The sequence below is a fragment of the Hirundo rustica genome, chromosome 1, assembly GCF_015227805.2.
Source record: "Hirundo rustica isolate bHirRus1 chromosome 1, bHirRus1.pri.v3, whole genome shotgun sequence".
NCBI classification, from domain to species: domain Eukaryota; kingdom Metazoa; phylum Chordata; class Aves; order Passeriformes; family Hirundinidae; genus Hirundo; species Hirundo rustica.
Genome location: NC_053450.1, coordinates 12,657,137 through 12,672,141, shown reverse-complemented (window position 1 = coordinate 12,672,141; position 15,005 = coordinate 12,657,137). Strand labels below are relative to the sequence as shown.

General features: G+C 35.8%; 1 protein-coding gene across 3 annotated transcripts in view; it reads left to right on the top strand.

Moving 5' to 3' along the window:
• Positions 1-15,005, top strand: part of MTBP (MDM2 binding protein) — a 28,571-nt gene that overhangs the window by 4,232 nt on the left and 9,334 nt on the right. For 2 of the 3 annotated variants that reach the window (XM_040063677.2, XM_040063699.2), the window contains exons 7-17: positions 263-380; positions 1,011-1,145; positions 1,927-2,021; positions 2,828-2,900; positions 4,493-4,610; positions 7,431-7,604; positions 8,739-8,852; positions 10,021-10,185; positions 10,552-10,645; positions 12,272-12,427; positions 14,650-14,745. In XM_040063677.2, coding sequence (XP_039919611.1) covers positions 263-380; positions 1,011-1,145; positions 1,927-2,021; positions 2,828-2,900; positions 4,493-4,610; positions 7,431-7,604; positions 8,739-8,852; positions 10,021-10,185; positions 10,552-10,645; positions 12,272-12,427; positions 14,650-14,745 — 1,338 coding nt within the window. The remainder of the gene's footprint in view (positions 1-262; positions 381-1,010; positions 1,146-1,926; positions 2,022-2,827; positions 2,901-4,492; positions 4,611-7,430; positions 7,605-8,738; positions 8,853-10,020; positions 10,186-10,551; positions 10,646-12,271; positions 12,428-14,649; positions 14,746-15,005) is intronic. The other variant, XM_040063688.2, reaches the window with a different exon arrangement.

Below are 15,005 nucleotides of genomic sequence, written 5' to 3'. Positions count from 1 at the left end.
TTGCAGCTTGCCATTGCCAGTCTTACCTGATGTCAAAGTTCTTTGCTGTCAATTTCATGGAGTGTATGAACAACTTCCTTTACAGAGCCTGAACGAGCAATTCTGTAATAGTTTTTACTTTGTAGAGTATAAAGCTTTGTCTGTCTTGATAGACACAAGATTGTTCAGTGCTAAGTGGTCATAGGTAAATTCAGTCAAACTGCACTGCATGTTTATTTGTAATGCTAAATACAGTAAGATTAATTTTTCGATGTTTTTACAGTAGCTGGCAAAAGATTGCAGGCTATCTGTCAGCAGACTTCGTATCTTCAGATGATATCATGAATATTATTGATTTAAATGAACTCTGGAGAGGAAAGATTCAGATATGGGAAAGAAAGGTAAAATAACTTTTATTTTAATATTGCGGTGGTTGTTTTTTAAAGCATCTGTGTTCCTCATTTAAAGCATTTGTTGTGCAGTGCACTTTATGCCTAGTTGAGGTGTTAAGGCATGTGTTGGACTTGATGATCTTGGAGGTCTCTTCCAACCTAGTCATTCTGCGATTAAGCCATATTTGGTTTCAACTATGTAATTCAAAGGTAATGTGCAATATGTCCGGGTGGGTGGCTGGATGAAATGATACATGAGAACAATGCATCAAGATCTGAACTTCAGAAATCCAGATGCTCCCCTCTGAAATATTTTTCTTAAAACTTACTGTTCAAAATTAGATTGTTTTATATCTAACAAAAATAATTTTCATATAAGTGTAAGCCATTGTTGCAAGCATATGTTTATTGTTTCTGCAAACCTGAGAGCTTTGTGACATTGTTTACGTTTTCAGTATTACAGTTTTGGATTTAATAGTTGGTTATCTAAGTCTGGTATTTTTTCTTAGTTTTACAGATCTGATTAAAAAAATAATATTAATTGTTAAAAATAATAGCACATCTAACTGGCTGAAGAGAAATAATTTTTATCTCTTTTTGACACGTATATTGTCTTCTTTTTTTTTTTTTTTTCCCTAGTTCGGATCAGGAATAGATTTTCCAGAATTTTGTATAAAGAGCACTTCAGCCAAGACATTCACGACTTCAAATTTAAGTTCTTGCTTTCCTACCAAAAAAGAGAGGCAGTCAAGGAATACTGATACTTTGCCAGAAGCAAGTATAATTCTTGATTTTTCTTTGAGTCTTAGAATTCATCTGCTTTACTTTCTGGGGAAAATTAGTAATTGGGGAAACCTTAGTCAGAGCTGAAAGTGAAGTATAGAAGTAATGATTGGATAAAATTGAGGAATACTTCTTTTGTACATATGTGGTGTCAAAACAGATCCTTAGAACTTCATCTGTTTGTTCTTAGGAATACAGTACCAGATTTCTTTCAGGCAGAATTCTAGATTTTGTTCAGTTTAATACTTAAAACAGTCAAATTATGAATTCTGTATTTATCTAACCCTTCCCACTTAATTTTAAAAGTTCGGGTTTGTTTTTTTTTTTTTTTACACTTTTGCTGTTTCATGTTTTCTACTGGAAGTAGATACTTGATGGGTACTCCAGAATTGTGTGTGTTGATGAAAACAAAAATGAGCCTCATGAAAGTTGGTATCAGTTTGGAGTTTGTTATTTTCATTGTTAAAACATGTGCATTTTGTATTACGTTTGTCTGTTCTTGGTAGATCATATTTTATTTTGGGTAAGAGTTAGATCTCATGTGATGCACATTGCTGACATTCTACAAAGTCAGATTTATTAAAAAAAATTAAATACCTTCTTTTTTTTGAATATAATTTTGTATGATATCGTGAAATGTTTTTGTATTCCTTTATACTTCTTTCAGATGTTATCTGTAAGGCTAACACCTTCAGCAAAGCACTTGAGGAGCTTCTGCTGATATATAATATATAGTGTCATATACATAGGTTTTTATTGGATCTCTTTTCAGATTTTTCATTACTATGGTCCTGCGCTGGAATTTTTACAGATGGTGGTGCTCTCTGATCTACCTTCCATTTTTATATCAGATCTGGAGTTTGAGCTGTATCCTTTTTTTTAAGGATCTAAACTATTCTGATAATTGTCTATAGCAGAAAGAAAAAGATCAACATCTCCCCATGCAAGCAACAGACAGACGACGATAGGCAAGGGCTCATTCCATTCTAGCCTGCCAAAACAGTCATAGTGATTCTTCACAACTGGATTTTTTTAATTTTGAAGTATAAATTACAGTAGCAATACCCATGTGTTGTTGATACTATTGCACATATCATTTGTCTGTTGATGTGCATGCTGTTTGTGGGAAAAGAATAAAGAAATGTTTCCTCTGTGTCAGTTTAAAAAAAGCCTCAAGCCTTTCTACTGAATGAATGTAGCATGTGTCACAGTATAGGAACATTTGTCTACAAGCCGTGTTTTTATTGTGGAGCGGCAAAATCTGGCAAGGTTTAGCAGAGGAGTTCTCTCTTGAGTGGGTGTGTGCTGCAGAGATCTTGAGATCCATTACTATTGGTTTTTAAAAATAGGTACTTTTGGTACTAGTCTTGGTGTACCAATAATAACTTGGGAGATATAAGCCTGCTATGATTTTGAATATATAAATATCTGTCATATCTGAATATAAATATCTCTGTCAGCCTATAATAGAGATGCCAGTGGAGTATTTTGTCATATAACATTTTCAAGTGTATCACTTTAATGGAAAGGTGAGTTTTTAATGTTTTGTGATACTATAGTATCAAAAATTATATGTTTGCGGTGCTTCTTTCAAATATGATGGTAACCTGATTTGTAAAGTAGAGGTGTGTAGTTCTTTGTGAAGATGAGGTTCCTTAAGCTGTTCTGTTCAGGAGCCTGTCAAGAAAGAATACCGAAGAGACATCTACACTGCTTTTGGACCAGATTTCTTTTCTCTCTGGGAAGGTAAAAACCTTTTATTTATGTATAGCAGAAAAATGAAGGTATGTTTATTACATATAAAAGATACAGGGTTAATATTTTTAAAACTAGTCTCTGGCTAAGCTTCTTCAATATTTAGTTCTAAAGCAAACATGGATTTCAAAGGTCCATGCTATACCTAGCCACCTAACAGTTTTCTCTTTGTCTCAGCTAAGTTTCAATCTCCTAAAACATTTTCTGATTTTTAATCCTATCCTGACAGATAATTTCTGTGCTATCATAAATGAGTTACTGATTTTTTGTAGCAAAAGGCAGGCATGTGTGCAGCCTACAAAATATGTCTAGCTACTGTGAAATGGTAAGCTTTTTTTTTAATATGTAGATATTCTGATTTTGGATAAAAAGAGTTCATGAAACATTTACGGTCCCACTTTTTCCCTCCCTCCTCTGCCTTGGAATGATAGTGAGATTATTCTTAGCCACAGTATCAGTTTGAAGATGTTTTTCCTGAACATTCTGTCACCTTTACATACAAGGTAATACATCTTGTTTAGGAAAGTTTTTTAGTTTTTATAAAATAAATCTATGCCTTTCAAAACAACCCTGCACTTTGAAAATGGTGATACAGTTATTATGATTAACATATGTTTTTTATTTACTGTGGAGATGGTATCTCATTATCAGGCTGTATGTTTCTTTTTCAGTTTGTTATTTAGGTTTTTAGTAACTCTTTTCTCCCCTGTTACTCCATTCTCCATTCACTTAGCCAGAAAATGAAAGGGCCCTTTTTCGAATGGTGTACCAAAAGTGACTTTTAAAATGGTTTTATATTGGTAAATATCCCAGGTAATCTTCATTTTACTTAAGAACACTGAACACTTGGTCATACACCTTTTACAATCGAAGGGCTCGCATTTCTACTAGTTTTTAAAAAGAAGAAGCCCAAACAGTGAAAACACATTCTCAGGTTACTTTTTAGTATCTGCACGTATTGAATTGAATATATTTTGAAAATAACAGTTTCTCATAGGGATTTTTTTCAGTCTGGTACTGGAAATATTGCATGTTGGTAGGCTTTTCTAATACCTGTAATAGCATTGCTTTGTTGCTTGAGTATTCAAATATGTCTGCAATTTTTCTGTTAGTGCTTAATGGACTGAAGTTTATGTAGAAACATAAACATAGTCCAGTATCTGGTTTAGAGACAAGGGTAATAGGTAGGAAGGAAAAGATTTTTTTTTTTTCCATAGGAATGCAGAGTCACTGATGCCAATTAATATCTTTGAATTCTCTTTTCATTCTGGATACTGCTCTACAAAAATATTTGTAACCAGGTTATGGAGACACTTGCAATACACGATAAATACCTTTTTATGTATGAAATGGAAATTTAGCCGTTAATAGTCTCTCAAATTGACTAAAAAATAAACAATTTTTACAGCTTTTGTGTCAAATGCAGTTCCATTTTGATTGATATGAATGACAGATATGTTAAGTGGAGATGTTTTTCTTTAGTTCAAGTAGATTTGAAATAATGCCAAATCAGTAGCTCAAGAATGAAATATAAATCAGGTTTCACTAATATTGCATGTCTTATATTTGCTCTCCTTATTTAGGTGGGAGCTTTATTTACATTGCCATGTAATGTAAGCAGTGTAGTGATCCCATCTCCTGCCCAGCTGAGCACCAAGAAATGGAAAGAATATATGGCTAAAAAACCCAAGGTCATTTCTGGTATGAGTATTTTGTTGTGGTTTTATATATATAAAAATATATTTGTATATTTTCATGTATATATAAAATACATATATATAAATATGGTAAGTTTTTCTGTACATTTGGGTTTCTCTTTTTAACTTCAGTGAAATGAGGTCAGTGATAGTAATCTTCATTGACATGAGCAGATTTGGTGAATGCACGTTCAGCTATGCAAACACGTGGGAAGAAAAATGGTAATGTCATGGCAAGCTTTGGGGAAACAAGGCATCTCCTTTAAAGCATTTTTGTGTCCTGTCAGTTAAGACCCAATTTCCACATATCTTTCTAAGGTGATATGTAAAATCCATGGCACAGAGGTTTACTTCTGCAGATGGAATTCCAGTGTGCTTCACTGAAGTGCTTCCCTTCTCATTTAAGCATTTCCAGAGGTTCTTCAGTGCACTTGCATTTCATTTCAATCTCTTCCTGGGAAAATACAGACTATGAGGAAATGCTGAATGCCTCCATTCACCTGGGAGCCAGTATGCTAAACCTGTCATTGAGAAGATGCTCCCTGTAGGGCTGCACTGGTGGCAGCTGACTCTCATACCCTGTGCCAGTGCTTAGAAATCTGATTCAGGAAGTGGGAGAAGAGATTCAGTGCATACCAAGGCTGGGGGAAGTTTCTCAGTCAGACTGTAAATATGCCCTGCAAGTGGAGGCACTGTACAAGCAGTGACTGTGAGGTTTGTAGGCACTTGAAAACATCAGGCTAAAAGGAACTTGGTGGTAACCCAGTGCTTAAAGTACTGACTTGGGACAAGATGAAGTGCTGGATTCTACCTTCTTTCATAATCTCGTTGTTTATACGTGGTCTAATATATAATTAATGTAGATTCCAAGGAACAGTGACTTTCTGTTGGCAACTCAAGATATATATTTTTTAAACAAGTATGCAGATGAGGATGGCTCATATTGGTGACTGATATTTTTTCATGTTTAGGGACAGGAAAAAATTGAGAGGAATTAGAAATGGAATGGGTGCTGGCAGTGTTGTCTTTTTCCCAACCTAGGAATGGAACTCAAGGTAATTTTAGCAAGGAGATGTAATATAAAAGAGGCTCTTTAATGAGGGCCTTCAGAGGCAGTTATGGAAAGATGTCCACAAAAGTCCACCCCCACAGGGGTGAGTACATTTATAGGTTTTAGGAAATTAGCATAATTGATAAAATGCACCAGTTATGGGGACAAATGATGATGCATTTCCCCCCCAGGTCAAGCCCCGTTTCTGGAGCCTCCCCCTTCAGCACCAGTTGTACTTTGTCCATGAGAATGTGTCTTGAAGGGTCGTTATCAGCCTTGGTTCCCAGGAAGAACCAAGATAGCACAGGGCCTCTACTCCCAGGGCTTGGAGCTCTGGAATTTTTTCAAGGAAAAGCCATGGAAAAGTACTGGGAAGACTAGCTACTAGTACAGTAGGTGACAGAGTTACAAATATATGTGTGAAGAATACAGAGAACATAGAAAAAAGGCAAAAGCCAAGCAGCATCAGCAGTATATAGATTTTAAGTTATCTCTGCATGTTTGGAAGTGGTAGAGTACAGAGGGTGTAGAGCTGGTCACAGCAGCAATATTTCTATTTATTGGAGAGATAGTACAGTTTCAGTCAAATGAGCACAAGATCCCCAGTGTCTGCAGGATATTTGTCCTGTGCTTCAGTGTACAGCTATTAACTATTGCATGATCAGTAATACACAATAGATTCTTATGAAGACTCTTGAGTAAAATTTACAATAGGAGGAGAAAAACTACTTTTTAAATGTATTTGCTTGTTTAGTTGAAAACTGTTGATTTTTTTAGTGGCTACTGCTAATCTGACTGTACTAAGGATTTGTGAATCTTTAATCTCTCCCATTTGTGGGAAGGTATAATTCTTGGTATTGGTAGTTCTAAAATGCAAAATAAAAGCTTACCCACGAGGAATCAGCTTTGAGATGCTGAGATAAACTGGAGAAGGAATATATTTCAAATGACATGGGAAACGGCACAATAGGACAACGTTTCTGGCATCTTTTTTCCTTACTGTTCTTTTTTCTTTCCCTGACTTTATGTGTTGACATAGTGAGTTTCCGCTCTTTTCCCTTCTGTGTCTAACTATGAATTTTCAACGAACACGGGAATATATTATTTGTTGCTAACAAGAATTTATGATATTAATAAAAGTTCCTGTTGAGTTAATTATTGAGACAGTACTGCAAATATCTCAGGAAATTAAAATATTTGACTTTTAAAACTTAGTACATCAAGAAGTATTCAGTATCTTGATTGCTATGTCTGCCAAGGTGCTATAGAATGTTTTCTGTATGAAAAGATCGCAAACTCATCCTTTCACTTTTACCATCAGGTCCCACATTAATTTACTTTCAAAACTGTATGCCAGTATTTAAAAATAGAATGTCTTTATCTTTGATCCAGGCACAAGGGTAAAGCAGGGAGTGAAGCTTTTATTAATGAATAATGCAGTGTCCTTGGGAAGAGAGTGTACAATATTTCCTTTTCTTCTACCGATGTATGCTTGTCCATTGAACGCTTACATTATTTTGATGCACGTATGCAAAAAGGCCTGTTTTTACCTAGCAGAACAAACTTCTCTTTATTATTTCATGGTAGTAATGTCACTTTGCCAGTTAAAGGTTTGCCTTATGTTACTTAGCCCAGTTAAAGAACTTCTCTTGGCTGGTGGTTAATAAGATTTCTCACAGAACAGAAGAAAGCAAATTTTGATGGTGGATTATAGTTTGTTTTAAATATGTTTTCCTGAGGATGTTTCACAGTTTTGTCCTGATATTTGTTAAGTTCCAGAAATTGAACTGAAAGGAGAATCTTGCCGATACTATTTCTTGCTACAAGGCAATGGCTCTGGAGGGTGTAAAGCAACCTTGATTCATTCAGCTGGCCAGATCAATGGGATGGCCACTCTTGCTGCAGTAAATGGAAAGCTAAAGGCAAAAGCAGAAGAAACCGAGTCAGGTAAGAGTAATCACTTATTTATTAATGAGGATCTGAATGCAGGCAAATGCTGCTAAATTTTGTAAAGTTTCTTTTATTCACTCCAGTCAGTATTAAAAGGGAGAAAACAAGGAGGTATATTACATCTTTTGTGAATGTGTGTTTTAACAACATTTTTCTAAATCCATAAGAAAAATATAATAACAGCTTATTTATTCACAGAATTTACTGCTACCATATTTTTTAAATTGACTATGCAAAGTTATTGTCAGTAATTTCTCATAATCGAGATTAGTTGAAAATCATTTGTTGTAAAAGGACATACAGGTAATATTAATGCAAAAAAAAATTTGTGCAAGCTTAAAGTTTAGAAAGTGTGCTTTGTTGGCATAAAGACTGACCAGCCCATGCCAAAAATCTAGGTTAAATATCTCTTGAAAATTGTATTTCACTGATGATTTAAAATAAAAACTGCAAGGCTGGTAGACAAGTTGAGTTTTGTTACCTCCTTCAGTTCCTTTGCAGATGTCCATGTGACTGCAGAGTGTTTAGGGTGTGAGCTGGCACTCCTATCTTAAGTGCTCCACTAGGGAAGAGCAGGTATGCAGCCATTTATCATGGAGTAGTTGTCATGTTACAACTACACCTATCAGATAGCTCTACTGATTCCTGTTATTGATTCAATAACACTGGCAAAGGAAAGGAGCACAGTGACCTGCATCTTATCTGCTTAATTCCTTATGATTGAAATAAATCTATGTGTGATATGACTGACTACTCTGCCATTTATCCTAATTAAAATCCCATTAGTACAGTGTCACAAGACTGAAAGTCCTTGACCGTATGTTGGGAGAAAACGTTAGGATCAAACTTAGGATCTTTTTTACCTTCTTTAAATGTTAGTCATGTTAATTGTGTTGTCATTATACTGGTTTTGTACAGAAATTCAAAAATACTAGTCAAGCATGTCTTTCAAATTATCCTCCCGGTCTTCAGTTGGAATTAATTTGTTTGGTTTTTCAATGATTAGCCATATTTGAAAGTCTTGTTGTTTCCTTTGAATATGAGGTTTTTATGTTTCCTAAGTTTATATCTTCTATTAAGTAATGACTCCAAAGAGGGATTTGTAATAAAAATTTCTCCTAATGTATTCAGGCTTTCATATTTCTGACTTTATCAAGTCTCTGCCATGCTATTGTGGAGAGGAGATTGTACAGAGAGAAACAAAACTGTCTCGTCTCCAAGTGTTTGCCTTGAAGGAGTATCTCAGTAAGTAATAGGAAAACTCTGATAATTCTCCAACTAGTATTTAAAAGGTCTTTATTTCAAGTTGGATGGGATGGCGCATCTTACAAAGCTGAAGTTGTTTGACAGCCAAAGTGTGTTGATCGCTTTGCGAATAGCAGAAGTTTAAAAAGAAACTTTGAAGTACATCTATGATAATCTGTCAGATAATGGAAAAGAGAACACTGGATTAGTATTAGTGGTTGTTACATGAATACTCTGAATTTTTGAGCATAGCGTTGAAATAATTCTATGCCATTCTGTGATGATTTCCCCAGAACCTTGCACAAAAAGAAAAATTCTGGTTTGGGTTTTTCAGCTTTTTAAAATTTTATTCTTTCTTTGAAAATTCTTAAGCAGCAGAGGAAAGCCATGCATTGGAGATTTTTAGATTTATCATGATGCATCATTCATAATAAAAACTTGAAGGCTTATCCTCCTTTGATTTTTATGAGTTTGCAGAGAAGTACATTTGAGTGTCCTGATTCTTTTTCCCATCTTAAGTCCATTGCTTAAAAGGACTCAAAAGAAAAAATGCTTTGTCTCCCACCTTACATCCCCTGCTAATTTACAGTGATTCTCAGATTCCTGTGTGCTTCAACCCTGAGGCTGGGCCTGCTTTAGAGCTTTTGGTTTTGTTTCTTTTGAGTGGTTCACCCCATTAAGAGACTGAGTAGGAGCAGTTTAGCACGGATTGTCCTAAATCATACCAGAATTACCTGGCCCTTGACATTCTGACCAAAGTGACCAGAACTGGTCTGTCAGTTATACTGGAGCCAGACTCCTCCAGCAGCAGGAGAAACAGGTGGGTGGGAGGCTCTGCAGATTGGAGAACTCTGCCCTTCACTTTTAGTCTCAGCAAGTCCAGGTGTTTGTCTCTGGGGGATTCAAACCTGGATATTCTCTGAAATATATATATCCAGAAGCTGTAGAAACGTGAATCACGTGTGACTTCAGCTGTTCTAACTGCTTTTTTTTTCACTTGTCTTTGGAACAAACCACCCATGTCTTACTGGTAAAATAGTAAGTGTCAAGTTAACTTGTTTTACTGGTCATTGGGTGGGGATTTTCTTGTTTAATTGTTTTTTTTAGCAGGCTCCTGTTGTTGTTTGTTACTTAGCAGATGCAGTACCTTTTATATTTTCTTTTATAGAGAGAAAGGAATTGACCAAGCAGCCTGCAGTTATTTCTACCAATGAGTTTAAAAGCTTATTAAAACTTACAAGGGAATGTTTTCTGGACCTGTGCAGCACTAGTCTTCCTAAACCTGTTCTACAGAAAGTCTGCAGTAAAACCAGGTCATGCACTGTGACTTGTGGTAAGTATTTTTATTTACAAAATACGCTGCTTATTTTCTTTGCATGCTTTTTCATACTGGTCGTCAGTCTTCTAGTAAAAGGAGCAAAATCTTTTTACCAAAAGAGGAAAACATGGATGGAAAAGGAAAGTGACTTTCTTATGCTTATTTTGCAAACAGAAATTACCCTTACATTACCTATTTCCATTTTCTTCCTTGACAAAAAAAATTGTCGAGAAAACATTTCCGATTGCATCACCAGATAGATTTTTATTTACATACTTTGAGATACGCGTTGAGGAATATCTATATATAAAGGACTGTATATCTCTTTCTTTAAGCAATAAGATTATTTATTTAGGTTTATTCAACATGTATTTCTTGCAGAGCCTGATTTAATAGAGCCAAATCCATTGGAGTGGCCAGAAAGACACGTTCTTCAGAATTTGGAAAACTTTGAAAAGAACAAACAAAAAATGAGGTAATGATGATATACTGGGGATTTTCTTTGGAGTAGCTATTGAACTTTGCTATAGAGGAACTTTATATGCTGATAGCCATTGTGTAAACTGTTTTCATAGATATTGATAACTTTTCAAAGAAAATACTTAAGACTAAAACTATTTTTCTGTCAACTTCCAAAGATGTAATTTCTCGGTATTTAAAGAAGTATTGGTTTTTTATTGACTAAATGCAACTGGAAGCTAGCTAAAAGAATAATTCTAAAACTAAATTACCAAAATGGCACTTCTAGAAAATAGTAGCCATAGTAGGAAAACATACAAAAGCTTTTCTTTCTCCCAACATACCCTAAGTAATAGAGATAATTTAGCTGTTTTTGTCAATAAGTCCAATGTGTTCTAATCTGCTCCTATTTCCTAAATAATCAGTACTTAATATCAAGTAATATTGAAGTCAGAGAGCCTATTGGTTTTATGTTTGAAATATATATTTAGTTATGTTTTGCCTTCAGTGCTGTTCAAATGAAACCCATAGATTTTTGTGTCACTTAAGACAGCGTGTTGATTTCAGTATAGCCCTGACTTTATATAAGACTTGTCAAGGAATGTTTAGGTTGGATATTAGAAAAAGATTCTTTACCCAGGTCGTGGTTGGCACTGGAACAGCTCCCCAGAAAGCAGTCACAGCATCAGTCTATGAAAAGTTTGGACAATGCTCTTGGGCACGTGGTGTGAACTATTGGGGATGTTGCTGTGCAGGGCCAGGAGTTGGACTCAATGATCCTCGTGGTTCCTTCCAACTCAGCTTATTTTGTGATTCTATGACTTAATGGTCTTTGGTGGTGTTAATGTTCTTGCTGCCAGACCTGTAGAGCCAAGTGTCCAATCGTCCTTTTCTGAGCCACTTCCATCCCATTTCTGTCTCTCAAGTACCAGACTTGGCCATAGCTTAGGTTGGAGTTCTGCATGTGATAAATTCTCACATTAGCTTTCTCGGGGTGGTAATATTATTAATTATCATCTTCATCATTATCATTGGCTTTTGTTCCTCAAAGAGGCAAAGTTCTTCCTTTTAATTAGCTGTTGAAAAGCTTCCTGAAGGACCTTTCTGTATAGTCAGACCATATATTCAGTGTTTATTTTATTGTTCATAACCTGAACTGATTATCTTTCTTATCCTGCATCAAGACATAGTGTGTTGCTTAACAGTAGAAAAGGGAGAAGTTTGATATACTTGATTGAAGACACTGGAAAAAAGAGTGGAAAGGTTGCATGCAGTAGTGGTTTTATGGTTCCTTTCCTGTATAGTGTGTATATGTATTTTTTTTTAATGGGAACCAGTTTTTGGTCCTAAAATAGAAAAATTGGGTTAATAATCTTCCCATGTTGTATTTCGTAACCAAGCTTTAAATTCTTGAAGAAATTACTTTCTTCAGTTGAGTGTTAGAGAATTTACACTAATAATTGTGTTCTTTATTATGAACATTTGTGTGAATGTTCTCAAGAAGCCAACTTAGTTCATTTTACGTTGCTACTAGTTTAATTGCTCCAGAGTGGCAATGATTTAATAGCTTTTTAAATACCACGAGTTTATTTTAAAAAAAAAAAAGTCTTAGATTGGTCTTTGCTTGCTTCCTTTTTTCCAGAGTTCCTCTGTTTGCGCGTTCATCTGAGCAGCTGCTGGGACACAAAGACAGCCAGCGGGAGTCGCTGACCCTGCTGGATGCTAAAGAGCTGCTGAAGTATTTCACCCCCGAGGGGCTGCCCGTGGGGGAGCTGCAGCCACTCCAGGTTCCCAAGCGGTATGAGCAGCATGTTCAAGCCACTGAAGACCACACTCAGAGCTCATGTTAATAAGGGTGGAATGGGAGTCATAGAATGGCCTGACTGGATTTGAGTTTATAATTTGCAACATCCTTACAATCACATGCCTGCCAGTGAAACCAACTGTTCTGGTCCCCAGTCAGCGTTGCTATTTAGTTCTTTCAGAATCTGAAATGGCTTGAGATGTTCTTGGTCCTAGGCATTTAAATAACAAAATAATTGCCTGAAGCACAAATATGTTACTGGTAGAGCCCTGCCAAGCTGCTGCTGCTCTAATGTCCATTTCCAAAAGAGTTTCTAGTAAAGCAGAACAGAACCTACTGTGGCAGAGCTTTAATTTTTTTGTTGTGATTTCTTTCAGTGGAGGGGAGTCTAGGTGGGAAGACAAAATAAGGAAAGGAAATAGCTGAGCATATTTAACTGTGTTTGTCTCCTGTCATGCTTTTTATGTGATAAAATGCTTCTTGAAGGAAATTTATGGTGGCTTTGCAAGTATTTATTCTTAGTGTGCCTGCTGGTAAGTATCAGCATATTAACTACTGCTTTTTCAGCAGGAAGATAGGTACGTGGAGTTACTGGAGGAAGTTTTGGGATCTTAACATTTGTTAGATTTTAAGGCCAGACTCTATTAGAGAGTCAGGTAGTGTTTGTAGAAGCAGAGCCTGTACTATTTGTGCTGTGTGTCACAGACTGCTAGGTAAGCACGACAGTCTTTGCAGTCACTACAATTGTATTTGTTGACCTTTTTAATACTGAATAATAGAAACTATGATGCAATTATTTGATATAGCACTTCATCCTTTTTCACACTTCATTATATGTAATAAGAGTGATTGTGAGAGGGAAAGGTTCTGTAGTATTTTGGATTTTTGAGACTTCTGTAAAATAGTGACTGAAGTTTTGAAACTAAATATGCTCTGAGCAGAGAATTGAAGCAAATTAGAAAATATACAGTAAAGATTTAGAATCTCCTACTGGGTTGTTAATGAGTGCAGAAGATTAAGAATTTTGGCTAAAATACTTTCCTTCCAACTGGTTGTGCAGGAAAGAAGTGAATAATTTTTCACTACAAAAATCTATTTTTTTAGACTTAGATTTTTCAAAGCCTCCAGAGATGCACTATAGTATAGAATACCTTGAGTGTTTTAAATGGTTTGCTTTGAGCTACAGATGAGTGAGATCTGAATTTGAATTGAGTCCAGCAGAACACTGTACTTTGAGCTGCTCGTTCCCCTAGCAGATGCTCTGACTAAATTCTCTGGAATAATGAGGAGCTTTGAACAGTAGGTGGTCAAGGACAGTGAATACAGACCCAAGGATCTTCCTGACCAACAGAAGGATTGAAGAGGGTTTGAGAGAGACTAGTGAATTAAAGGCATGTTCACTTGCTTTCTGTGTGTGAGCTTAGGTAGAAGTTTGATAGATTACAGTTTAAGCTGACAGTCTTTCCAAATTATCATCTTGCTAGATTCAGTATCACATCTTTCCTGGATGTTTTTCTCAGATTATTCCTGTGGAAATGGTGCAGAGGCAGTCAATATGAGTAAAATTTGAAGCAATGTGCAAGTTTCAGATTCCGTTACATCTTACCTTTGTCTTTTCACTTCTTTAGAGATAAATGTCAGGGTATGCTGAGGTCTGGGAGCACAATCTTTCTATCTGCCTTGCTGTGGCTTATTCTGTTGAAATACCTTCAAACAAATACACTCTCATGATTTAGCTGCAGAGAGTTAGCTGGAATTGAAACATCCCAGGAAACAAGCCATTGGTTCTGAAGTCTGGGAAAGATGAGTGTTGGGTGAGACAACAACTTGAAGCTAAAGGGAAGGAATTCAGTGCTTGTAGTGTGAGATTGAGAAACGGGGGTCACTTCCCAGTTCCTCTCAGTTCATTCTACTGCTCAGGTGTCACATTGTGATATTTGCCTAGTTTTATTGGTACATTATTTGGAGCAGTGACCTTAACTGTCTAAGAAATGTCTAAGAGCCTCTGCAACAATAATAGCTCACTAGGAATTAGTTGAATTTAATTTCTCACTTCAATATAGATTTAATTTTCCATTGCTACTTTATCCTAGGTGCTTAGCTGCAAGACATGCTATTTTGGTCTTCCTGTGTCAAGGCATTTGTTTCTGATTTTTGGAAGTATAATTTATCCTGATGGTAGCTGTTAAAATAGATCTTTATTTTTCTCCTTTCAGTGAAAATGCATTTCTTTTGACACGAGAGCTTACTCCTCGAAAACTCAGAGGTTTGCCTTTTGAAAAAGCAGCTGGATACCATTATCATGGACTTGAGTAAGTTTCCTGCCTTCTTTTCCTAGTTTTTTTTTTTTAGTTTCCAGTCAAGGTATAATTACAAACTTTTCAAGCAACATGTTAAAGGTAGGTTAATTATGGTTTAAATGTCACTGGTTTAAATTGCAACATTCCTGCCTTGATGGTAATGTAAGGTCTTTTTTTCTCAGTTGTACTGCTGTATCTATTCTCAGTGTCTCTTAAAATTTTAGTTTAGAACTGAAAATGGCAAGGGAATTAGGATTCATTAGTACATATCG